General features: G+C 37.9%; 5 protein-coding genes across 17 annotated transcripts; 2 read left to right on the top strand and 3 right to left on the bottom strand.

Annotated features, from left to right (window-relative positions):
* The first annotated feature begins 365 nt into the window (after positions 1 to 365).
* Positions 366 to 2,397, top strand: LOC140781809 (protein disulfide isomerase-like 5-1). The gene is made up of 4 exons (XM_073128046.1): positions 366 to 767; positions 1,402 to 1,460; positions 1,593 to 1,768; positions 2,046 to 2,397. Exons 1-4 carry the CDS (start codon positions 645 to 647, stop codon positions 2,135 to 2,137), a joined length of 450 nt encoding a protein of 149 aa, XP_072984147.1. The 5' UTR covers positions 366 to 644; the 3' UTR covers positions 2,138 to 2,397.
* A 535-nt stretch (positions 2,398 to 2,932) lies between these two features.
* LOC140781808 (elongation factor 1-alpha) lies at positions 2,933 to 6,489 on the bottom strand. Its single transcript, XM_073128045.1, has 3 exons — positions 6,306 to 6,489; positions 4,386 to 4,852; positions 2,933 to 4,287 (listed from the first exon to the last, which is right to left on the bottom strand). Exons 2-3 carry the CDS (start codon positions 4,845 to 4,847, stop codon positions 3,406 to 3,408), a joined length of 1,344 nt encoding a protein of 447 aa, XP_072984146.1. The 5' UTR covers positions 4,848 to 4,852; positions 6,306 to 6,489; the 3' UTR covers positions 2,933 to 3,405.
* Positions 6,490 to 7,280: 791 nt separating this feature from the next.
* On the bottom strand, positions 7,281 to 10,501 carry LOC140782053 (elongation factor 1-alpha-like). The gene is made up of 3 exons (XM_073128404.1): positions 10,396 to 10,501; positions 8,602 to 9,085; positions 7,281 to 8,396 (listed from the first exon to the last, which is right to left on the bottom strand). Exons 2-3 carry the CDS (start codon positions 9,061 to 9,063, stop codon positions 7,515 to 7,517), a joined length of 1,344 nt encoding a protein of 447 aa, XP_072984505.1. The 5' UTR covers positions 9,064 to 9,085; positions 10,396 to 10,501; the 3' UTR covers positions 7,281 to 7,514.
* Positions 10,502 to 11,565: 1,064 nt separating this feature from the next.
* On the top strand, positions 11,566 to 19,294 carry LOC140782553 (mitochondrial import inner membrane translocase subunit TIM14-3-like). Of its 8 annotated transcripts, XM_073129177.1 has the most exons (8): positions 13,745 to 13,887; positions 14,322 to 14,778; positions 15,470 to 15,574; positions 16,414 to 16,535; positions 16,968 to 17,117; positions 17,874 to 18,027; positions 18,433 to 18,509; positions 18,605 to 19,294. In XM_073129177.1, the coding sequence occupies exons 2-8, from the start codon at positions 14,413 to 14,415 to the stop codon at positions 18,843 to 18,845; spliced, it is 1,215 nt and encodes a 404-aa protein (XP_072985278.1). In that variant the 5' UTR covers positions 13,745 to 13,887; positions 14,322 to 14,412; the 3' UTR covers positions 18,846 to 19,294. The 8 variants fall into 8 exon arrangements, 7 of the variants coding, with proteins under 7 accessions (XP_072985285.1, XP_072985283.1, XP_072985282.1 ...); XM_073129180.1 differs by lacking the exon at positions 13,745 to 13,887 and having other exon boundaries at positions 14,712 to 14,778; positions 15,453 to 15,574; XM_073129178.1 differs by lacking the exons at positions 13,745 to 13,887; positions 14,322 to 14,778 and adding an exon at positions 14,820 to 15,360.
* Positions 19,295 to 19,660: 366 nt separating this feature from the next.
* On the bottom strand, positions 19,661 to 23,587 carry LOC140782281 (protein IQ-DOMAIN 3-like). Of its 6 annotated transcripts, none has more exons than XM_073128769.1 (7): positions 23,424 to 23,587; positions 23,200 to 23,276; positions 22,757 to 22,873; positions 22,359 to 22,667; positions 21,421 to 21,636; positions 20,756 to 20,875; positions 19,661 to 20,605 (listed from the first exon to the last, which is right to left on the bottom strand). In XM_073128769.1, exons 3-7 carry the CDS (start codon positions 22,829 to 22,831, stop codon positions 19,880 to 19,882), a joined length of 1,446 nt encoding a protein of 481 aa, XP_072984870.1. In that variant the 5' UTR covers positions 22,832 to 22,873; positions 23,200 to 23,276; positions 23,424 to 23,587; the 3' UTR covers positions 19,661 to 19,879. The 6 variants fall into 6 exon arrangements, with proteins under 6 accessions (XP_072984870.1, XP_072984868.1, XP_072984867.1 ...); XM_073128767.1 differs by having other exon boundaries at positions 23,410 to 23,583; XM_073128766.1 differs by lacking the exon at positions 23,424 to 23,587 and adding an exon at positions 22,988 to 23,132 and having other exon boundaries at positions 23,200 to 23,269.
* Between the last annotated feature and the right edge of the window lie 1,202 nt (positions 23,588 to 24,789).

Raw genomic sequence — 24,789 nt, 5'->3', positions numbered from 1 at the left:
TATATATGTAGAATAATTGGAATGTCCCAAAGCTGTAGACCTCGTAAATTTGATTCGTGATATGTTATAATAAACCAATAGATTAGAGATGCCAAAAGCTTTTGGGATTCAATTCTGCAATCTCACCTACTGAAATCATGTCATGACTCTCTTAAATATATTTTATAATAAAATACTCACTAATCTCACTGATAAATTAAGTATAAAATTTTATGAGAGAGTGTGATAAAATTGTACTAATATATTTATTCATAGCCGGTAATAAAATATAAATTTTTGTATAAACTTATTCAAAGTAATCGTTACATTTTATAATTAAAATAATAAAATATAAGTAAAATTGTAGATGTAAGTAATTTACATTTAAGATGAACCAAACGAGACCTAAATCAATGGGATTTGTGCTGTTTCTTATGGGCTGGGATGGGAAAGTCTTGCTCTTGTACCAGATGAAGCACAAACGCTAACTGGGCTTTTATTGGGTGAGATCCGCCCATGCTGTTCAACCTACCTGGGCCACGAGGATGGAGCTCGAATCGATCAGGGAAAAAATATAAGGAAAAATGAAAACCGGGTTCGATTTTGAAGTCAGTCGATTCGCTACGCCCCTCGCCGCCATTGGAGTCGTGGATTGAGCGCTGCTCATGGATCCCGTCCTCCGCTTCCGATCTACTATTCTCCTCCTCATCCTCCTCGGCCTCTTGAGCGCCTTCTCGAGAACAAGCGCCGAAGTAATAACCCTCACAGAAGAAACTTTCACGGATAAGGTATTCGCCCTTGCGAAATCTCTTTGTTTTTCTTTTTCTTTTTCTTTCCGTTCTCCTCTTGAACAAAGATTTCGATTGATTTGGTAGAAAAGTTATTGTTTGTCGAAAGTTGGTAAGTAGATCTGTTACGTTGACTTTCAATTGATGTGATAAGTCGTGATGCATAATATTTGCTGAAATATATCAAACGTTGAAGGCAATGCGCGGTGATGTAGAATTAATTTACCATTTTATGCTTTTGATGCTGTGCTAGAAGATGATAATTAGATGAACGAGTAATTAAATTGCTAGATTAGATGTATTTATTGAGATATATTTTTTAATGTGGCATGCTTCGAATAACAAAAGGATGTATCACATTATGCCATAAAAGCAATGGGGGATTCGTAAAACAAATGGGCAAATTGGAAAAAAAAAAAAAGGAATAGAAGATCCTCCTTTATGGAAGAAAATTGGATAAGAGTTGACGTGATTTATTTGTGTATATTATTCAGTTGCAAGCTTTCAACATCTTTGTACTTTAGAGTTCTTAGGTTCTATAGATTTACTATATGAATTATTTAGACATGATTTCGTTTTTTGTTTATGTTTTCATTTGCAAGCTTTTGATGCATTTTAACTTTTTCTTTCTTAGGTAAAGGAGAAGGACACCCTGTGGTTCGTGCAATTCTGCGTTCCTTGGTGTAAACACTGGTAGATTCTTTGTGGATCTGATCTCTTCATTGTTATTGTTTTCCTGGACTCTAGAAATCATCTTCCAGATTATTTCTACGTCAAAGTTGTGACTTAACTAATTTGATCTCTAATATACACTTTGATCTTCAGTAAGAAGCTGGGAACACTTTGGGAGGACCTAGGAAAGGCCATGGAAGGCGAAGATGAAATAGAGATTGGACAAGTTGATTGTGCCACAAGTAAATCGATATGTTCCAAAGTGGACATACATTCATATCCAACATTCAAAATATTCTATGACGGTGAAGAACTTGCAAAGTATAAAGGTAATTTTGATTAACATACAACTCATACTAGCAGCATACTGCTCCACAATTTCCTTTGATGACTGAACCATTTGTTGGATTTAGTTCTTTTATTGCCATTATTGGTTTGCATGTTGTAATTTCAAATGTTAACTCATGCTCATAACCTCATGCAAACGGTTCACATCCAGCTAGTGATTAGCTTGGTTGTTTTGGGCATCTCGACATTTCTCGTAGTTGAACAAATTAATTGTGGTAACTATGAAGAGCTGAGGCATGTTTTGTACTTAATGTTCAGGTTCAAGAGAAGTTGAATCACTTAAAAGCTTCGTTCTAGATGAGGCAGATAAAGTGGCACAGTCAGAGCTGGAACCTGATCGAGATTTGTGATGGAAATGGAAATGCTTGCTAGCATGCGCATTACAGTCTTACTAATAGGTAGGAGAAATTATCAGTAGTCAGCAGTAGCCAAGCTTTCTTTCTTTTTTCTGGAATAGAATCTATTTACTAGTGAGTCAATGATATGTTTGCTCTTTATTTTACTCGGCACTATGTTAAATTTGATGAGACTGAGGGGAACATGAGATACTCATGCTCAGGGTAATTCTTTGTTTTTCTTTGATGATAATATATCCAATTCGACGTATCAATGCAGAGTGTATTAATATTTACAACTATCCAGTAAGCTTTTCAAGAAGCAACGGTGTTTTCTGTTTTCTATGTCTCATCTCCATCCCTGCCTTGATTCAGCCTAGATATTTCGGAGTCCAATATCTTGATTGGTTGTTTACCCTTCAAAGTAAAATTCTTTTCTTGAAGGAAGCAGTACTAGCAGGTATAAAGATATATGCTCTGAAGCTTTTTCTTGGCAAGACCAGTGAGAGTTAAGCCAATTAATCTATCAGGATTTGGTGTATAATTGCAAATGCTGATGGGTTTTGTCTCTTTCGTAACCAAGTGTTGTTTAACTCTACAGTCGTTCGGCACTATTGCAGCAAAAGTTAATGCAATTGATCAAATTAGGTAGAATTGTACCTCAATACTTGTAGATCTAGAACAGAGAATCAAATAAGCCAAGATGGCGGTCTTACTGCTCCTGGCATATTGGTTAACTTCGCAGGGAAGCCTAAACAAATTTGTAAATTTTCTATATTACATCACTCGTTTCAACAGAGCAATCATTACTTCGAAAAACTTGCAGCTGAATAGCCAATATGATTTCAAAATATTGATAAGCATGAACAAACAGGTAATACACCTCCCAGCACACAAAAAACACAAGAAAATTCTAAATCAAACAGAGTTTGAGAACCTAACACTGACATAAAATGTATCGGTCTCAAAATGATAACAATTGAATGATTCTAAACAAGAAACACAATTATGTCCATCAAATTTGACCTTTTTTGAGATTGTCGTTAAACTCAGAACTCATCAAATTGGAAGCAAAAATAATTTTTAGACTTGAAGAACACCTATACCTTAGGCAAATTGCTCAGTTCACTCATTCTACTGTGATCAGACCAACAGCATGGTGGAAAGCAGTAAGCAAAGCAGAAGCAGGCTGCTCCCTCTATAAACACTAGTATTGCAGACACAAAAACAGTCAGAGACTGCAGCCTTGGTGATCTTAGCACCCAGAATCTTAAAAACATAGCTCACTTCTTCTTGGCTGCAGCCTTGGTGATCTTAGCACCAGTTGGATCTTTCTTCTCAACACTCTTGATAACACCAACAGCAACAGTCTGGCGCATGTCCCTCACAGCAAAACGACCAAGAGGGGGATATTCGGAGAAGGTCTCAACGACCATGGGCTTAGTTGGTATCATCTTAACAAAACCAGCATCGCCATTCTTAAGGAACTTAGGCTCCTTCTCGAGCTCCTTGCCAGACCTCCTGTCAATCTTGGTGAGGATCTCAGCAAACTTGACTGCAATGTGGGAGGTGTGGCAATCAAGCACAGGTGCATATCCATTGCCAATCTGACCAGGATGATTCATGATAATGACTTGAGAAGTGAAGCTAGCTGCCTCCTTTGCTGGATCATCCTTTGAGTTAGAAGCAACAAACCCACGCTTGAGATCCTTGACAGCAACATTCTTAACATTGAAACCAACATTGTCACCAGGGAGGGCCTCCTGCAAGGCCTCATGGTGCATCTCCACAGACTTGACTTCAGTTGTCAGGCCAGTGGGACCAAATGTGATAACCATACCGGGCTTAAGTACACCAGTTTCAACTCGGCCAACCGGCACAGTGCCAATACCACCAATCTTGTAGACATCCTGAAGAGGAAGTCTAAGTGGCTTGTCCGTGGGCCTCTTAGGCTCCTGGATCAGGTCAAGGGCCTCAAGAAGTGTAGGACCCTTGTACCAGTCAAGATTGGTTGACCTTTCAATCATGTTGTCACCCTCAAACCCCGAAATAGGGACGAAGGGAATCTTATCAGGGTTGTAACCAACTTTCTTCAGGTACGAGGACACTTCCTTGACAATTTCATCATACCTAGCCTTTGAGTACTTTGGAGTAGTAGCATCCATCTACAACAATGTAACACAAAGTAGTAAAACAGTGAAGCACAAATATAGACAAATATATAAATGTGGTTGAGATAAACACTACTGATCAAACTTCTTACCTTGTTGCAGCAGCAGATCATCTGCTTGACACCAAGAGTGAAAGCAAGCAAGGCATGCTCGCGAGTCTGTCCATCCTTCGAGATACCTGCTTCAAAACCACCGGTTGTGGAATCTATGATAAGGACTGCGCAGTCGGCCTGAGAAGTCCCAGTGATCATGTTCTTGATGAAGTCACGATGCCCAGGAGCATCGATGACAGTGCAGTAGTACTTTGTGGTCTCAAACTTCCAGAGAGCAATATCAATTGTGATACCACGCTCACGCTCAGCCTTCAGTTTGTCAAGAACCCAAGCATACTTGAATGACCTCTTATTCATTTCAGCTGCCTCCTTTTCAAATCTTTCAATAACACGCTTGTCGATGCCACCAAGCTTGTAAATAAGATGCCCAGTTGTGGTAGACTTGCCAGAGTCGACATGGCCAATGACCACAATGTTAATGTGAACCTTCTCCTTTCCCATGATAGCTAAAATAATGGGAATTAGTGATCAGGCAAAATAACAACCTAAAAAACAGTAAGGTAAAATTGCAATTGAAAGCAATTATTCTACTGTGGACAGTGAAAAAGCTAAAATGTGATACTCCTGAATATGTTTCAGGCATAAAAGTGCATATCAAAGACTTCAAAGAACCAATATATCGTAGAACCATGAAAATATCAGCTTCCATAAGTCATGGGAATTAGAAGTATACCTTCAACATGACGAGGAAAAACTGGGATTAATGAAACAAATACCAAGAACTAAATCGGAACTTGTAATGCTTTTTTAAGATATAATCTTTTAATGTGTACAGGAGCTGGAGGTCCAATGTTAAGATTGAAAAAAAAAACAACAATGGACATAACAAACTCCTTGCTCTATAGTATTGCTATATGCCCCGAGAACATAGCCATCAAGAAAGTTGGTAGATGTAAATTCTTGCAGCTGAAAGAAGAGGCAAGGTTTCAAGAAATAATCTTTTAATGTGTACAAGAGCTGGAGGTCCACTGTTAAGATTAAAAAAGAAACAATGGACGTAGAAAAAAAAAACTCCTTGCTCTATAGTATTGCTATATGCCCCGAGAACATAGCCATCAAGAAAGTTGGTAGATGTAAATTCTTGCAGCTGAAAGAAGAGGCAAGGTTTCAAGAAATAATCTTTTAATGTGTACAAGAGCTGGAGGTCCACTGTTAAGATTAAAAAAGAAACAATGGACGTAGAAAAAAAAAACTCCTTGCTCTATAGTATTGCTATATGCCCCGAGAACATAGCCATCAAGAAAGTTAGTAGATGTAAATTCTTGCAGCTGAAAGAAGAGGCAAGGTTTCAAGAAATAATCTTTTAATGTGTACAAGAGATGGAGGTCCAATGTTACGATTAAAAAAAGAAACAATGGACATAAAAAAAACTCCTTGCTCTATAGTACTGCTATATGCCCCGAGAACATAGCCATCAAGAAAGTTAGATGTAAATTCTTGCAGCTGAAAGTAGAGGCAAGGATTCAAACAAGCAAATAATGCCAATGAGAAAGTCAGATATTAAGACATAAAAATAAAAGCAAGTATATCAATAAATGAAAACAAGTATATCAAGGGAAGGAGAGAGATTTCTTAGGGCAATTAATAAGGAACATTCGCATATGAATATAATCCCAATCTTAGCAATTCCAACTAATGTGACCATAAGTACTCAGCAGAACAACCAATCCAAGACTGTTACTTGTAAACTTATAATTTCAGACAGAGTAGATCCAGCTAAAAACAGAGCAGCCACACATACTACAACACTCACTAACAATTACAGGACCTACGATCTGTGACAAAACCCAAAATCTTTCAAACCTCAAACAAAGAGATAAAAACATCGAACTTTTGCGTGGGATTAAGAAGAAAAGCTGAAGAGTAGATCAATAAGTTAGAGGAGAAGAGAGATTTTACCAACGGTGGCAACGACGGAGGTGGATCGGGAGGAGGTGGAGGAGCACTCTTGGGCAAGACTACGTGTCTACGTAATAACTGAGAGAGAGGCGAAGGCGCCTTCGAGCCGTATTTATAGAGAGAATGGTTTATGCTAGGGTTTCCGGTTGATGCGTTTTTTTTTTTCTTCTTCTTGATGAGCTGGAGCACACGCGATGGAACCCACCGTATTATGATGGAAGCTACCCACGGCCACGGTGGAACAACGTGACCGATGGCACTGCCACTGCCACTGGGGAGTCCTGAAAGATGTGGGCCGCTATTGGGCTTGCATGGACAAATCCAGGCCCATATAATCTTTTCTTGGGTTACTTATATTTGCTCCCTCAACTATAGTTCAGCATCATTTTTACCCTCTCAATAGAAAAGTGCCAAAACTATTTAAAAACATTATTAAGCTCCTCTCATTAATATTTTATGAGATATTTTATTAGAAATAATATTAACATTTTGATTGAAGGGGTTAAAATATAATTAACTAATTTTATTTTAACAATCTCTTAATTATCCTGATAACGCTAAGATTCAAATTAAGAGTGCACCCATATATCTGAGCACTATCTCACTGTCACTGTCATAGAAAGAAACGAATAGTGTTATTAAATACTGTGAGCCATTACTTATCATATTACATTATCACAGAAATATGCTTTAAATTTAAGGATTAAAACCCTTCAATTTTCTTTTCACAAAACCTCTTAAAAGACCGAAGGAAGAAAAATCTACACTACTATTTGTGGAATTGATCACCAGAACAAATCTAGCAAATCCGGGACACTCACGTCACCGGAACTCTCAACGAAAGGGGGGCAACTTTTGCCTTCCTTTCAGAAAAATAAAAGGGAATAGCAAGTCACAATATAATCACATAGCTATCGTGAATCTTGACAAATTATAACTGATAGAGAGCTGCAAATAATCAGAAAACTAAAAATCTCAGGGGAAAAAGATAAAAACTTTATGATTGAATAGAGCAACAACTTCAAAAATAACGCTGAAAACCTTAAATCTCCGCTGCCTTCTATCAAGCACCCTGTCCTACAAGAGGCTGCCAAACAGTGTCCAAAGCAGTGACCAAAACTTGTAACATCTGACATGAACAGCAAAATAGATGCTGGAGAAGATTAAATCCCTGCAGGGTTTGACATTAAACAGACTGGAATACAACTTTCACTTCTTCTTGGCAGCAGACTTGGTGACCTTAGCACCAGAAGGATCCTTCTTATCGACACTCTTGATGACTCCTACAGCAACAGTCTGGCGCATGTCCCTAACGGCAAAACGACCAAGGGGTGGGTACTCAGAGAAAGTCTCCACAACCATGGGCTTAGTTGGAATCATCTTGACGAAGCCGGCGTCACCGTTCTTGAGGAACTTGGGCTCCTTCTCAAGTTCCTTTCCAGATCGCCTGTCAATCTTGGTGAGGATCTCGGCAAACTTAACAGCAATGTGAGAGGTATGGCAATCAAGGACAGGGGCATAACCGTTGCCGATCTGACCAGGATGGTTCATGATAATAACCTGAGAGGTGAAGCTAGCAGCACCCTTTGCTGGGTCGTCCTTAGAGTTAGAAGCAACAAACCCACGCTTAAGATCCTTGACAGCAACATTCTTAACATTGAAACCGACATTGTCACCAGGGAGAGCCTCCTGCAGAGCCTCATGGTGCATCTCCACAGACTTGACTTCAGTTGTCAGACCAGTGGGGCCAAAAGTGACAACCATGCCAGGTTTAAGAACACCAGTTTCAACTCTTCCAACTGGAACAGTACCAATACCACCAATCTTGTAAACATCCTGAAGAGGAAGACGTAGGGGCTTGTCTGTGGGCCTCTTGGGCTCCTGGATCAAGTCAAGCGCCTCAAGAAGGGTAGGACCCTTGTACCAGTCCAGGTTGGTCGACCTCTCAATCATGTTGTCACCCTCAAATCCAGAGATGGGGACAAAGGGGATCTTGTCAGGATTGTAACCAACCTTCTTCAGGTAAGAGGACACTTCCTTAACAATTTCATCATACCGAGCCTTCGAGTATTTGGGAGTTGTTGCATCCATCTATAACATATCAGCAGAATAAGTAAGTACCCTACGTGTAGGAGTCATAATCTACTGGAAATCAGGTTAAGATATAAGCTCATTATCGTAGGCCAGATTATAAAGTTGCTAGATTATGTGCATAAAAACAGCCATCTGCAACTAAAAAAGAGGCAAAACAGAACAAAATTATGGAGGCACGCGATTATTATTTAGAGGACTCTACCTTGTTGCAGCAGCAAATCATCTGTTTCACTCCCAGAGTGAAAGCAAGCAAGGCATGCTCACGAGTCTGACCATCCTTAGAGATACCAGCTTCAAAACCACCAGTGGTAGAGTCAATGATAAGAACAGCACAGTCAGCCTGAGAAGTCCCAGTAATCATATTCTTGATGAAGTCACGATGTCCGGGGGCATCAATGACTGTACAGTAGTACTTGGTTGTCTCAAATTTCCAAAGAGCAATATCAATGGTAATTCCTCTCTCACGCTCAGCCTTAAGCTTGTCAAGAACCCAGGCATACTTGAATGACCTCTTGTTCATCTCAGCAGCCTCCTTTTCAAATCTCTCAATCACACGCTTGTCAATACCTCCGAGCTTGTATATCAGATGGCCAGTGGTGGTCGACTTACCAGAATCGACGTGGCCAATGACCACAATATTGATGTGAACCTTCTCTTTCCCCATAATGGCAAGAGATGACTAGGAGCTGATAATGACAATGAAGAAAGAGAAGTCATAGTTAGTGAACAACATCATGTGTTGTTAATCAAGCATAACAATTAGGAATTTATGATAGGCAAATACTACTGTTTTTGTAAACCACACAGATGCCCTAATCACAATTGTCAAAATAAAAGGAAAGCACCTACAGAAGTAAACAAAGAAGACAATATCAGGAGTTGTTAACAAGGCAATCAAACCCGTTAATTGCAAATCAAGTCTGAAACCTTCGTCCATTTAAGTGTATGTTGGATTTGCCACAACAAAAAATAAATAAAAAAGGGGATAGAAGCTCCCTACGTAGTCATGTTAGTAACAACTTCCATAATGAAGGAAATCTTATTGCCAACGGGCTGATTGTAAGGGTCGTTCAATTCCAATTTAAATTATGGTGGCTGAGGATATACAACTTGAAATCTTACCTACTCTCTTCCTCAATCTCCAATTTGACTAAATGATAACTTAGTAACAAGTTGAACTATTGGACTGTGTTGCCACCGGATCAAAAGATGAATTAGACCTGAGCTGGATCTTAGAGATACCGTGACAAGAATCCTGGCACAAGAGGATGTCTGTTGCCTTTAGGAGAATTACTGCACGCCTTAAAAGCCAAATTCATTTTATTATTTAATATTGCTAGATTAAACATTTCATAGTGCTATTAGATCAATCATTATTTCATTATTAATTTTAATTTTATTCTATTTGCATTGTTAAAGTCAATTAAAGCGACTATCTGATAGACTACATTTATTTATTCATAGTAATCTAAATTATCCCAGTTCAGATTAATTGTTTTCTTAACAGTGCATACTTATGGTAATATTTTATTCTCATTCTTTAAAATCAGATGCACAAAAATTTAGTAGTGAAAGTGAAAAGCTAATCTAACAAATTGTTTGTTATAAAACAAAGGCGCTTAGAATTTGAGTTTTTACATATAAAGCCGACCAGCAAAAGAATAAACAAGCTTACTAGCACTTCTTTCAACATAATAATCGAACGATTAGACCGACCTTAGCAACTTCTATAAGAAGTCATTAACCTACTACTTGCTTAAAGATGATCCAAAGTATCTGCATTCGATAGCATGACGCATATGCTTGTAATTAACTGCAATCGAACAATCTTACGATCTACCGAAACAAACCGCAGATCAAAATCATTGAGACCATAAACAAAACTTAGATCAAATTCCAGCAAACGATCAGTGTACATTAGCAATCGTTCAAAGAAACCCCAAGGCATGCATCATATCGAGATGAGCGAGCAGAGAAGAGTAGAGCACGACATTACCTTCGAGGAAGGATCGGCCGAAAGATATAGAGATTTTGCTGAGGAACTCAACCGTCGAACCCTTTATATAGAGTTCCGCACATACACGGGCTGTCTAGGGTTTCTCTCTCCACCGTTGGATCATTCTATCCGACGGTCTCTCATCTCCGTTGGTAGATGGACGTACTAGGAACTTAACTACCGTTGATTCCATTCAGCACACAGAATGGACGCTTAAGATTAAAACTCTTCCTCAACGGTTCTGATGTTTTATTATTATTATTATTTATTTTTTTGAAGTCGGGTTGACCGAGTGGTTTCATTGATCTCTTAAAAGTCATTATTTTAAATATAAAAACAAAAGGTGGTGAGCAAGTGACATGTTGGCACCAAGTCAGACTTCCACTTAACTTACCTTTAATTTATTTTTTAAAGTTTTGTACTTTTTTTATTATATATATATATATATATATATATATATATATATATATATATATATATATATATATATATATATATATATATATATATATATATATAAAAGTTGGAAGAGGAGAGGATTTGGCCAAAACTTGGAGGCCAAGTAGTTGAATTAGCCAAAATTGGTCAAGGTGTTTTTCTTTATAGTTGAAATAGTTAATTATGGATTTTACTTTAATGTTTATGTGTTCATTAGGAGGAGTTCATGGTACAAATGCTATGAATCCTCCTAATAAATACGGAGTAATTACAAGGAATTTAATTGTATTTGTTCAAATATTATGACTTATATTTTTTTATGCACATAATTAATATGCGGACGTGCACATGACAACGTGTCCAAATCGATTCACACGAGTGACGAGTCTGCCCTGCATCTAAGTAATTGTTAACAAGAAAGCTACATAATGTAATTATTAGTAGAGTAAAAAAAATATAGCAAATTGGATTCTAGGTTTAAGTGGATAAATCGTGTTTAGATTAAGCTTGCATAGTGGGGTTAAAATAAGCTGTACTCACTTCACACTAACACTTCCACTATCCATACTCTAATTATTAGTGTTGTAGTTATATACTTCAGTTATCCCATTCCATCTATTATAGGCATTAAAGAGAAAAATTAACGGGCTTATGGGCCTGATTACCGAACCCGATCCGATATTGGGTTATATCGACCCGGCCCGTAGACGCTTCGCACGCAGTTCACCGGCCACACTCCAAAGTAGTGAATGCTGATATCGGAGAAGATGGAGGTGTTATTTGCAACGCCAATCTCCTCCTAGAAAACACCCAACTCCGGTGAGTGAATCCGCCGCTGCCGCCTTTTGAACTAATAAAACCCTAATTTTTTTGGTCGGTAGATAAGATTTTAGCTCGAAAGTTTCTAGGAATCGCCGTACCTAATCGATAACGTGGTCGCGGTAATGGTGAGTTCTCCAAACTCTAAGGATTTTTTTTATATATATTTTTAATTTTATTTTTGAGCGCGTGAAACCTATGGTTGAAATGAGAAATTGGGTAGCCTTAATTTGTTTCATCAGAAAATTGAAGGAAGATATAAGAGAATCAAATAAGCAAAAAAGTTTCTGGTTTTGGTTTTATATGCGAGATCGAGGTTGGGGAGCAGAGGAAATCGAGAAGAGGAGGATAAAAATTTAATAGTGAAAAAGTTTTATTTTTCCCTCTTTTCTTGGTCGGCTTTCTCTGAGGGTTGTTCTTGCTGAAACTACTGCAAGATCGCTAGATTTCGCGACATTGGTAGGTAAACATCTCTTACTAAACTAAAGTTTGCACCTGGATTTAATGATTTGATCTCAATGCCTTATTAACTAACAAACATTCTAGTGATGATATTAGCTACTTGGAAAATATCTAGTTTTTATGTTCCCTCCTATTTCGTTATTCTTCTCACCAATTTTAAATGCTTATTTCTATTAGAATCTCTATGGAGATGTCATCGCATGCCAATTTGTGCAAATATATTTTTCGTGATAAGTTGTCATCCCCTTGTATTATTTTGTGTACCAATTCTGACTCATCTTAATACTTGGATGCCCATTGAAATCATATCTGTGATAGTAAAACATTGGTACTGCCTTGAAACTCATGAATTGGAATGCTTCGCATGACATACTGAAATTCTTCATGTGCTTGAGAACTCAGAGTGCGCTAGTGACCGTTGAGAGAAGTCATGTTTGATGAGTCTAACCAATTTAGTGCAATATAGTTTTGCCCTCAGTGATGAGTCTAACCAACTTAGCTGATTCGTTATTTTCTCCCATTCTCTATATGATTTATGCTGGTTGTTGGCGGACATAAATATTCTTGCTAATACACACATGAAAAACTATCTACTATTCAGACATGTATCCATTGGATAATGTAACACACTCTCTAAGCAAATGCACGCTAATGCCTTGAATGTGTGAAACATGCTTGTAGAAGTCAGAAATGATCCACCATTAATTTTATGCATTCCAACACACTGTTCAATATCTCTTGTCAGAAATTTGGTTTGATTAAATTTGAAGGCCTGCAGGTTGTACCACTCTTAGCAGGGCTTGCAGTTGCTGCTGCTGCTCTTGCTAGTAGATATGGTGTCCAAGCTTGGCAGGCATATAAGGCACGGCCAGTTGTTCCTAGGATGCGGAGATTTTACGAAGGTGGCTTTCAAACTACTATGACTAGAAGGGAAGCTGCTTTAATCCTCGGAGTTAGGTAAGCATATTGCTTTAAGAGATATAGGATAGCTGAATTAATGTAATGTAATAATGAAAACAAGTTGTGAAGATTATTCCTTAAGAAACAAGCATTGCCTTATGCAGTCTATTCATGGGTGCTATATATCCATTGATCATGCAGAAACCATTCTTTTGTTTTTAATATAATGCATACTTTGTCGCACAGATTTTGCTCATCATTCTGTTTGAGAAGCTGAATTATATGCTAAACACACTGTATAGCTGCTAACGAAACAAACATCTCCACAAATTTGGTTTATTGAGCTAGTCCATTGCATCAGAGATGTTATGTTCATATGGATATCCGGAGAAATTTATTTTTGAATCTCCACGTTGTTGAAGTGTATCCAGTGCTGGATACAATATCTGAATATTGGAAATGTTTTGGTGCTATGTGAATTCTTTTGTTTTTTTGTGTGTCTTTTCCCCATTCAGCTCTATAATGTGTTCACATCTAATATAATAATGCGATTGCTTATTTCTTTTCTTAATTGCATCTCCTTTTCTTCTAACTTCTATCATATCCTCTTTTTTATCTCTCTCCACAGAGAAAATGCCCCTCCAGATAAAGTTAAAGAAGCACACAAGAAGGTGATGGTTGCCAACCATCCAGATGCAGGAGGAAGCCATTATCTTGCTTCAAAGATCAACGAGGCCAAAGACGTTTTGCTAGGGAAGACAAAAGGAGGCGGATCTGCGTTTTGACTTTTTATTTTTCATGGCCTCGTCTCGTTTAGAAACAAATATTCGTTCATCACACCAACATGCAAGTTATGGAATCATCAATGCTTCGGTACTAAATCAAAATTACCCTGTGTCTTTGATATGTTAGTACTAGTGATCACATTGTGCCATTTTCACTGTTAACAACAGCTCTTGCATGAATGTTGTCTTGCAACTTGTAACAAGACAAATTGTGTAGTCTTAACTTTACAATTGGCAGAGGTGTATAGCTTTCATGCTGTCTTGGCTTCCTCAAAACAATGTGGTGCAAATAATATCGGATTTTATCTATTTTTTAGGATGGGTTAAAATAAATTTTACTTGTGTTGTTAGTTTCTCCTTTCAAACATACCAGTGAAATTATTTTTCTGCGAAAATGTCAAATTACCGCCTTGACTTTATTGTTTTTACATTCATGGAAAGTTTTCACTTCTAGAGGGGTAAATGGGCAAATATAATCTCCTTTTGACTTTCAATTTTTTTTATTTTTCCGTCCCTCCTCAGAAGTTTCCCTTCCATTCTCGTCCTCCCAACTCTTCCCATGTCAAAATCTATGAGCAGCTAAACTCGGCACTTGAAACACGCGAACTGCTCTATGAGTAGACGCGTTGCCCTTAAAGCCGGCGACGACTTGCTTATGGACTCGGCATCCTCCTCCACACCATCCTCTGCTCTCGTCGACGCCGACGCTAATAACACCAATAGCATCCCGATCGAGATCGTAAGCGAAGAGGAGATGGCCTTCTTGGAAGCCGCGCTCTCCTCCGCGCGCCATGTCATCTCTGCCCTCCCTTCCGTCGCCTTCCCTCAGCCGCGTCCTGCGAGCTCGCTTCGCCGCTGCGCTGCGTCGCCGCCGCCGGCTTCGGACATCGAGGATTCGGTGGGATCGGCGCCTCGGGAGTCGTTCCTCCGCCGGTTTCGGTCGAAGAGGGGGCTTACTGTCACCGACGTCACCGCCACTGTATGTCTCTTGCTCCCTTTTTCTTCCAGATTTAATGAAGAAATCCGCCATTCGTCCAACAATTTTTCGTCTCCCGAATTTTTTTTAAAGTCTTGAGATCTTTTACCTTACATTTGGGAAAACAATGGCGGAAAAGGAGTGACTTTTACATTGTTGCAATTGAAAAGTTCCAAACTTTCGCATTTGCATACGAGCTCGAGAATCTTGATTATCTATATAAAATGTGTTTAAAGAGACGAAATATCACATAAGGGTCTATATAAAAATGCCGCCAAAAAGACATAAATTATGGCGTATATTCTAAATAGAAAAGGTGTTAAATGATATACAGTTGTTTTAGGAGTAAATGTGATATTTTGAATCTTGTTGGTAATCCTTTGAGTTGTGATACACGCTCTACTTTCCTGAGTGGGAATATCATATTTTGGCAAGGGTACCGGTAGATGTGATATTTTGTCTTTTAACGGCATTCTTTAAAGGCCCTCTAGGTTTTAAATATGGAATGTGGAACTCCGAGAACAATCCATGAGCCCAGTATATATAATGGACTACAGAACTTGCTTCTTCCATCAGAACCAAAAGGTTATTTGCATTTTGACCCCTTATACTGTAGCTAGCTTTGATCTTTACTGATGCTTCCTGTTCTCTGCATAACTGTTTTAAATCATCTGAAGGTTCTTATCCATATTAGGAATGGTGTGAGAAACAAATGGAATATGTCCTCCTACATGGAAAGCCCAAAAGAACTGAAGCCATGAAAGCAGGTTCCGATCGCCATGCTCAACTTGAAAAGGAGGTGAGTCAAATCAGACTGAAAAACAGCAATTTTCATCTGTTTGTGTCTCCGGATTTCTTTGGCTGTCAGCATATTCAAAATCTTATATGGATACTAAAAAATGCTTCTTTTTAATTGAAGACTGACGGGCAAAACCACTTGGAGCTTGTATGAATCTTTTGTGATAAATCCAATCATGAGTTCACCTTACCTTGTGCTGAGTAGTGCATTTTCCCTTTGTGGTTCCTAAAATCTTAACATTTGATTTGAATAATTGCATGGACCGAAAGGTGAACTATTACACTGTGGGATGCTCATGCTCCAATTTTCTCTAGTAAGACATGAAAAACAAGGAAAAGAGAATTCCATGAGAATTTAGATGTTAGCTTTCATTTCACATTTCTTCTGGGTACTACGTCCTATTTGTTTTATGGTAATAGCAACAAGAATGTAGATTTTTAGCTGCATCACTGATGCCATGTATTGTGCACTGATGCATGCTTACTATGATGGATCAGAATGCAATATTTTAGATACATGATTACCTTAGGGCACGAGGACATGTTGGTAACATAGAATACTGCTGAGGATGTGTGCAACAGTGAATCAACTGTTGGTTCTGATTCACTTCTTGTACAGTAACATCAGAGCTCAATAATGTCATTTTTTCCCTCGTTAATATGTGTGTTGCAGTTTTAATTTTTATGGCTTTCATTTGTAAGTTTTGCATAACTTTGAAGACCTTGCTGCAATGAACCTTTAGCTTTGCTATTTCCTTTTGGTACTTTAGTAGCTTATTAGTACATTGGATTATGCTTATCTGCTTAGTATTTTTGCTGATATCTGCATATTGAAATCAGGTTATAGAAAAGGTAGAAATCCGTATCAAGTCTGTTGAAGAATCGTGGGCAATTAAATTCATGAACTTCATTGTCGGAACAAACCAACTATTGTTTGAAGGCTTAACTCGTGAGCTTCCAGTGTAAGTAATCTTACTCCAGTTCACTAGTAATTCAAGAATGGCCCCTTCTATTTGCTTTTATCTTATGAGTTTTGTGTAGCTTCATGCTATATTTCCTTCAACTGTTTAAGCCCAAATGTTAATAATTCCAATACAGAGGAAACTAATTAGTGGTTTCTTATAATTGACTAGTCGCTACTTTATCATTTGGACTTATTTCTTTTCATTTTATTCTTCCTTGTGTGATGATTTGTTTTTCCTGTTCAATCACTATTACAAGTTATGCCCTTGCAAATATGTGAAAACATTGCCAGATTTTGTGCAAAAAATTTTAAGTGTAAATGTCCAAATATGTATTTAGCTGTCCAAACTTTATTTAACACGTATTAGACCTTTTGGTAATTATTTGTGAACTCAACAACATTCTGATAGTTTATTTTTGAATTATATTAGAATAGGAGTCTTTGAAGGTATTTGGATGGTTGGAGTGATTGATGAAATTCAAATTCCGATAAATGAAGCTACTCTGAACCCTATTTTAGTGGACACGAAGACACGTCGTAAGGCGACACTTCCTTCAGAAGCACAAAAAAGAAATGCAAGGTATACAATATATTCTTCTCAATGTATTCTTATCATGTTATCTAATGTATTCCTTTATGGCTTGCAAGTTACTTTCCTCCAATTTAATTTTCTACTGTGTTAATTGCAAGTGATGCTTGTTTTGTTGCATTTTGTTTTGCCTATGTTACTCATTCACTATCTGCTCAAATTTAATAGCCTACAATGGGAGTTATTGTAACAGGTCAACCACAAGTGGTTTAATTGGCAATTGGTGTATTTTCTCTTGGGCTGTGACATTTTTTGTATCCTGGCTCAGCATTTTTGGACTAATTGGTTTAATATACTTTTTGGAGTTGAGATTTTTTATTTATTTTCTAGAGGCAAGTCCCAAGCTTACTATCTATGCATCAGATAATTTTCTGGTTGCTTGTCCACTTGCAAATGATTAAATATATGTACATTTAAAAATGAAAATATTTGTGGCATGTATACAATCTAAATTGGCTTCATGAACCATGAAGCTTCTGTAGAACCTATCATTTGCCTATCATTTGCGAGAAACTTCATGTTTTAATTTTGAAACAGTCTGCTATGCAACAGTCTCCGATCATGGATAATGTTTTGGGCCTTTAGTATCAACTCAAGTGGAGTGGATGTGCTATTATGCATATGCATAGACATGTTTCGAGAAGCCTGGGAATTGACCTTCTGATTCTTAGATACTCTCTTATCTGTACTTCTGCTCGCAATAGCACGGATCTATCTGATATTATTGTTTCATCATGTTCATGGCAGGCTTCAGCTGATGTGCTATAAGTACTTATGGGACAGCTTGATTGCCGAGCAGTTTCCTGCTGACCACTTCTTCAGTTATTTTAATTTGAATCCCCAATATATTCTATCTGATGTTGTCAGGCAATACATTAATTCATTGGGCTTCGATGCGAAGGTAACTTATTTCTTTCTTCTATACATGCCAGGGTAAAGTCATTTCCCCTTTTGTTATCAAACATGTTTGAAAGCTACAGGAGCTGTTAGTTGACTTTATTTATGTGAATTTTCTATATATGTACATTTATATGCCATATGCATTACACTTGCTCCTTTATGCAGTTGTTAGATATGAAATCTTCTGAGTGATATGCTACATACATTTCTGCACATTGTTGTGATTTTTAATGCTCTTTGAGACTACATCGTAGCCTCTTTTATGTTTTCTAGCTTCTAAGAGATAAAATATTTATGCTTTTATGGCTTGTTTCTGATATGTTGTCCTAATAAAAATCCTCCTTCACTCAGTTAAATTATAATGTGCTTATCTATGATCTGAATATTGTACATTTTCCACCTGCAGACATTTGAAGATGTGATTACATATTTTAGGAACACATGTTGTTTGCTCCCACCATCTAAAGAACAACTTCTCTTGAGGTAAATAAGGGAAATTTCCAAGATAATGTCAGTGTGTTAACATATCCAACGATAAAAATGAGGGATTTGTGAAAGTTTCTGCATTCCTGATGCAGATATGAGTTGCAGTCAGATCACTCACTGCTTGAAGAATATTATTTTTCCTACGACATTTCTTGGTTTAAGAGTCAGATGAATGAAACCCTGAAAATCTGGTTGGGAGAGCGAGAGGCTAAATTTGTCTCAGAAACTGAGAAATGGAAATGCCAATTCTGCAAATTCACTGCCATTTGCCCCATGACAGCTACCTCCAGAAAAGGAGAACAATTAGGAGAGCAAGCTGATCGACTTTCATGAACCGTATATTATCTGCTTTATTCTGGCTCTCTGCTGATAAAAAGACCAACTATACTACTGCCAAGAACAAATCATCAGCTACCGTCTGAAGCAGCACAAACTCATTCCATTTTAATTGCTAGCTGTTGAAGAGTGACACAACAGGCTTAACAACATGGACTTATAGGTGTCTACAGATCAATTATTTTATATTCGCTTGTATGTTATTTATCAGTGAAATCCTGTCATTTGTCATGATGGCAGTTTTTATTTGTTTCTTGATTTCAAGATTAGTCTTGAAATCGGCTCAGCGAGCTGCTCTCTACTCTAATCAATGATGAATGTGCCTCTTTGCTAATTTCCATCTTGTTTCGTTCTTTGTAAGGGGAATCTGTTGTAACCTTGGACCCATCGAAGACTTTGTAAATTTTATTGAAGAAAAGAAAATGCTAAATGGATTTTCTTGATCATCTCGGGCATACAAATGCTTGATACAGGGTTAAATTTGCAAACCTGTAATGTTAACGAAGAGGCTGGAGATTTTATACTTTAATTTATAATAATAAATTTTGGTATACATTATATATATAAATTATCTGTATTCTATTATAACAAAATGTGCATCGACGATGTATATACTTAATTTTATATGTTAAATTAAAAAATAAAATAAAATAATATTACAGCTACCATTTATTGTCCTATTATTGTATTGTCGTATTGTAACAGGTTGGCCTCAAGTAGCTGTCTGCAGGTTTGAATGCGAGATAATTATGGTGGCTTGGCTGCATCAAAGATAAGATTATCTTTACTAAAGTCGTAAATCCACACAGCCGTGAATAAAACATGTATATTTCATTGAACGCCAACAACAGAAGGGATAGAATAAGACACAAACATTCTGTTACAAATAATGAGGTGGTATGTCAAAATAAGAGAACAATTTACTTTAGCTGCCTCGCATGATTATCTCACTTCAAACGATGAGAAAGGGATCAAATAGATTCTTCTTATCTTCACTGGAGTAATTTCTCTCTTTGTTGCTGTATGACACTCTACCTGCTTTCACCATTGCTTGCATAGAGCTCCACATGCACTTCCACGTCGTTCACTGCAATCTCCACCTTAGGAGGACCCGAATGGCGTCTTGTTCCTACTGGTGTTGCCATGTTAGGATTATCACCGGCAGGGAAAGACAACCTCTTCTTAACAGAGCCAATGGATCCTCCCTTCTCTGGAGTCTCAACTTCCTCATTCCATGGGCTCTGGAAGCGAGACTTGGCTTTCGCAGATTCAGTGGGCGCCATAAAACTACGAACTGCTGAAGAGCTCAGTTGACTCTCATCGTTGCGTATAGATGACCCTGGCATGCTGTGCCTCCTCGGCCGCTCTGACTGTACGCTGACTACACTTCTTGCATCATCATCACCAGGAGCACATCCATTTTTCAGTGTTGTTGATTTGCTCCTCCCGGTAGTTGATGTCGTCGGCTTGGGGGAGGGTGTGGTCGGCTTGGAGGCCAGATGGGTCGGCTTTGGTGTTGTCTTTGAGGGTTGGTCTGGTTTAACATCACGACGAGCATAGGCTCTTGTTATCTCCCCTTCTCCAGCATTTTGGGTCATGTTCTTTGTAGATGAACGGTCGTTGTTTACTTCTTTATCTATTGTGCTTTGGGTCTCGCATGGTCTTGCTGCCATCCAGCGATCTAACCAGCTCCAACCCCACTGTTGGTTGTTTGGATCTATGAACATTGGGTTCACTGACCTTGAAGAACTCTTCCACTGTCACAGAGAAATTCGTAAAGAGATTAAAACATGCAAAGAACTATCGGAAGTGCTCAACTAAAACAACTATAATAAGGGGAAATCCTGAGAACATGAATGCATGGGAGAAAGGACACTTTACAAAGCGGTGTGGCATACACCAAGTACCTGATGAGAAAATGCATAAGCCATAGCTCTTTCTCTTCTTATTGCAGCCTCTTGCCTGCTCACTAAACTTGCTTCAATTTTCTCTCTGGATTGCAGACTATCATCCCAGTCGTCTCCCATCTGTTGCATAGGAATGACCGAATTGGTTAAAATCCTTCATTTGGGTCATGTATATGACTGAGTACAATAATGAAAATCTTTTGACGAAATCAAGCAACATGAATGCAGTGTATCCAGATAAACCCTGATGAAACACCACTATTCTCTTCTTTGTACAGACTGCTAGAACTTAGCACTTTAATTTACATATCTTAATGCCTCAAATTATCCCAGTAAAGTGTATTCCATAGTTTAGTAGATGCTGAAATATGCCTCTAAAAAGAGTTAATAATCATGCTGCACTTTCTTCTCTTACCTACCATTCAGGAATAAATGAAAAAGAATAATTGCTGTTGATCTACTATTTGTTATTGATAGAGCATCAACATCTCTCATCAGCATCTTTTGATCATTGGCATCAGAGACAATCTAAATGAGTAAAGCAACAACATAGTGGGGTTGATGTATGTGCCTTTTGTCTATATGAGAAGAAAAGGAGTATGATAAACCACATTTGCCAAACTTTCGTACAACTAATAAAATACCAGATGGATCTGTGTTCTTACACTGTCAAGTTCCTTTTCATTCTTGAGGAGCAATTGCCGCTGAAGAGCCTGGCTCTCCTCTGACATCCTTAGTCTTCTTGCACGAATCTGTGATTGAATGCGAGCCACAGTCTGCATGCAATGCAATGTGCTAGTTGCTTGACGTTTAACAGAATCACCACAAATCAATGACTTCAACCTAACCAGCCCTCTCAAGGCTTGCAGTGCTCTCCTTGCCTTCAGAATAGATAGCAAAATAGAATTGTGTAGATAGACTGATCAGCATAAGCCGTAATGCTTCAAAAGCAAGAGTTTAGTTTATATAGCACTAGATTAACATGTGGTGAGTTCAAGAGAAAATGGTATGTTAAGCGCCATTGCACATCTTACATTATAGTTGGGAGTTGGAACTTGACCAAAGCTTTAAAAGTTACCAGAAAAGTCAAAAAGAAAGATCATGAATAGAGACAATATATCTCTGGGCAGACACAAGATGAACAATCTTTTGCTAGAGAACTCAACTCAAATGACGATGGATTATGAACCCATTCAAAGCGAGGTTTTATTTGTTACCTTACAATCATGAAGGTGACTAATATTTGAGGTACACTACTTAAAGTTCCACGATCGGACGCATGATACTAGATAGTATTGAAGGGGAAACAAATGGATTTTACCAACTGTCATTGCTGCAATGAGTTTCATTCTAATTCTCTAATTAGTACAAAAGAAAAGTAAACTATTTGCACGACAATGGACAACGGACATGGGTTCTTCTTGAAATAGCATCACTGTTAAGATCACAACGTAAGACAAAAGGGGCTTATACTAAGAGATTCACAATTAGGGATCCTTGTCTCTATGAAACAAAACTAAGTCAGACGATTCAGCAAGCAAAATATTTCAGACACTTCATAGCTTTAAATCTGAAACTAAAAACAAGGATTAACTTCATATACCAGATAGCCTCGGAAAGCAGTCTGGATCTTGATTGCCGCAATCTCTTCTCTCGACTTGCCAGAGAAATTTGTTGATGTCGTGAGGCGAAAGACCTCTGCGGCAGCCTGAGCAGAAGCAACAGCAGCCTCTGCAGCGGCTGCAGTTGCCTGCGCAACAGAGTAGGCATGCTTGCTCCTCTCATTCTCAGCCTCTACCAGTTCAACCTCCTCGGGATGGGGCAAAGATGGAGGACCTGGATCTGGAACAGCATTCTCCAACAATTCCGAAGGGCCAGCGTCCGAATGTTTTGGCCCCTTCTTCTTGGATTTCTGGTAATAATAAGGATAAAATGTAGCATTTTGAGAAGAACCCACTTGGAGTTACTGTTTGATAGAGCAAAGGAAAGTAATTTACCGACCTGATCCTTCTTCTCCTTAGATTCAGGGCTGAAGACCTTCTTGACAGCACCGAACCACTTGCCCTTCTTCCCCATCTTCTTATCTCACCTTTCCTTACCACATTCCTCCAGTTGAATCTTCAATCCAACAGTACCAAATCAAATTAAATTCCCAAATAAAATGGAATCATGTCATTCCGTCATAAAGACCCAGATCTCAAAGTTCTCATAGAAATCGGATTAAACCCGAACCTTTCTCCTTCATAGATCCATCAACACGAAAAATCATAAAAATTGGATCTTTCCCACAAGGCAAGACCCAGCACACGGAAATCTACAAGACCCATATCCCATTCTCCATTCCCCCACGAAAGAAGAGAACTTTCAGTAATATCCACTGTCGTGTAGATAAAATCCATCAAAACGAACAATAGAAAGACGACACAGTAATCAAGAGCCCATACCTTGGCGCCTCACTGGTTTCAAAACAATCACCACCTCTCTTCTACGTCTCTCTCTATACCAAGAGCAAGTACGGCAACTAATAAGAGAAAGGAAAAAAAGAATAAGATGCAGACAGCTTGGAAACAGACAAGAAACAAAGGAGAGGGAATCTTTCTCCCCCCCCTCTCTCTGCCGTGGGAAGCAGTAGCGAGTGTTACTTGTCCAATCACCTTAAGCCAAGTACCTCATTTAGAAAGTTCCTGCACTCTTGGCTGCATACGATCACTGGCCACTTGCGTTCTTTTGACAGCAGAACTAACTGTACTTAAAAACTTCATATCTCCATTAACACTGTCGATCGTCACATTCTGTTTGTCAAATCTAGCTACTATTATCGTTCCTATAGTTGTTGTAAGAAGCTGTCATATGTTCTTATGCAATTATTTATTCTCTGTCGTCACATATTATTGCATTATTGGCAATAAATAAGAAGCTTTTGGTATACTAGTCGCAAATATAGTTGGGACAGGAGGTGAATTTATCTTACGTGAATAAGAACGATGGATATTTTTATGCTTTGGTTTAAGGAAAATTATATTTTTTTACTAATTTCTTATTAGACTTAATTTTATTTCACAGTTTATAATTTTATTTGTCACTCTACCTTTTTGTAATTATATTCAAACTAATTTTTTTGTTATAGTTGAACACAAATGTCGAATTTAAAATGCTTGTTAGAGATTAAATTTTAAAAAATTAAATAAAATTTTCAACGCGTCTAAATAATATATATTTGTCGTTTGAAATTTATTTATTATTATTTTAAATAGTTTGAAAAGTTTATCTAATTTTTTATAATATCTTTTAGTTAAATATAATAGAATAAATAATAATTATATTTTAGTCTAGATAATAAACGGTGTAAAGTGATACAAATAAAATTATAAGACGGTAAAATAAATTTTATTTTTCATTTGGGTTTATTCTATCGGATAACTAACTGGTCTAATTTATCCGCTAGATTAAAGGGGATTTGTCGGGAGATAAGTTGAGGTGCTTCGCGGTGATAGGTTTCATGGTCACCACCGCGAAAGCGGTGACCTGACAAACGAGAAAATGACCGAGCACCAAGCTCGTGAACTTTAATTAAGTTGTGGCGTAACTGGCGTTGGGACCACCGGTGAGATTAACTCGAGCGTGGAGTGTCGGCGGGAAGAGATCGTCTGCGGAGCCTATTTGTAGGAATTTACTGCATCCGGGACACTTGGCAATCAACAGTTAGTTCAGATTCTAGCCCAACTTAGCCCGACCCGTTGAGGCCCATTAGTTGTCCTACCCCACTTATTATATATAATGCTAAAGATTAGAAAATTGTAATTATTTGACGAAATTACTTTACATAGGGGTTGATATCGGAATAGCGAAATGGTAGGGTGTTTTCTAATAATAAAGTCTAAAATAAAGGACTCGAAAAATATAAAGATTGAAAGGGTAGGGCCCAAATTGTAAATATATAAAATTATTGACCTAGTCATAATTTGTTCTTAATGGAAGTCCGTGAAAGTGAAACATTTTTGACTGCGTGAAGACTTCGTGTTACTTTTTAGAAA

The sequence above is a fragment of the Typha latifolia genome, chromosome 2 (assembly GCF_019914945.1).
Source record: "Typha latifolia isolate L0001 chromosome 2, TyphaL0001v2, whole genome shotgun sequence".
NCBI classification, from domain to species: Eukaryota; Viridiplantae; Streptophyta; class Magnoliopsida; order Poales; family Typhaceae; genus Typha; species Typha latifolia.
The sequence above is the reverse complement of the archived record's forward strand: the minus strand, read 5'-3'. Positions and strand labels throughout refer to the sequence as shown.

Excerpts from the sequence above, each read along its gene's own strand:
- LOC140781808 (XM_073128045.1), bottom strand. The coding sequence starts at position 4,847 with ATGGGAAAGGAGAAGGTTCACATTAACATTGTGGTCATTGGCCATGTC. Across the intron at positions 4,288-4,385 it reads TGATCTGCTGCTGCAACAAG|ATGGATGCTACTACTCCAAA; the intron begins GTAAGAAGTTTG and ends ACATTGTTGTAG.
- LOC140782281 (XM_073128769.1), bottom strand. The coding sequence starts at position 22,831 with ATGGGGAAGAAGGGCAAGTGGTTCGGTGCTGTCAAGAAGGTCTTCAGC. Across the intron at positions 21,637-22,358 it reads CTGCTTTCCGAGGCTATCTG|GCAAGGAGAGCACTGCAAGC; the intron begins GTATATGAAGTT and ends TCTATTCTGAAG. Across the intron at positions 20,876-21,420 it reads ATGAAAAGGAACTTGACAGT|ATGGGAGACGACTGGGATGA; the intron begins GTAAGAACACAG and ends CCTATGCAACAG.
- LOC140781809 (XM_073128046.1), top strand. The coding sequence starts at position 645 with ATGGATCCCGTCCTCCGCTTCCGATCTACTATTCTCCTCCTCATCCTC. Across the intron at positions 768-1,401 it reads AAGAAACTTTCACGGATAAG|GTAAAGGAGAAGGACACCCT; the intron begins GTATTCGCCCTT and ends TTTCTTTCTTAG. Across the intron at positions 1,769-2,045 it reads AGAACTTGCAAAGTATAAAG|GTTCAAGAGAAGTTGAATCA; the intron begins GTAATTTTGATT and ends CTTAATGTTCAG.
- LOC140782553 (XM_073129177.1), top strand. The coding sequence starts at position 14,413 with ATGAGTAGACGCGTTGCCCTTAAAGCCGGCGACGACTTGCTTATGGAC. Across the intron at positions 15,575-16,413 it reads ATGCTCAACTTGAAAAGGAG|GTTATAGAAAAGGTAGAAAT; the intron begins GTGAGTCAAATC and ends TATTGAAATCAG. Across the intron at positions 18,510-18,604 it reads AAAGAACAACTTCTCTTGAG|ATATGAGTTGCAGTCAGATC; the intron begins GTAAATAAGGGA and ends TTCCTGATGCAG.
- LOC140782053 (XM_073128404.1), bottom strand. The coding sequence starts at position 9,063 with ATGGGGAAAGAGAAGGTTCACATCAATATTGTGGTCATTGGCCACGTC. Across the intron at positions 8,397-8,601 it reads TGATTTGCTGCTGCAACAAG|ATGGATGCAACAACTCCCAA; the intron begins GTAGAGTCCTCT and ends GATATGTTATAG.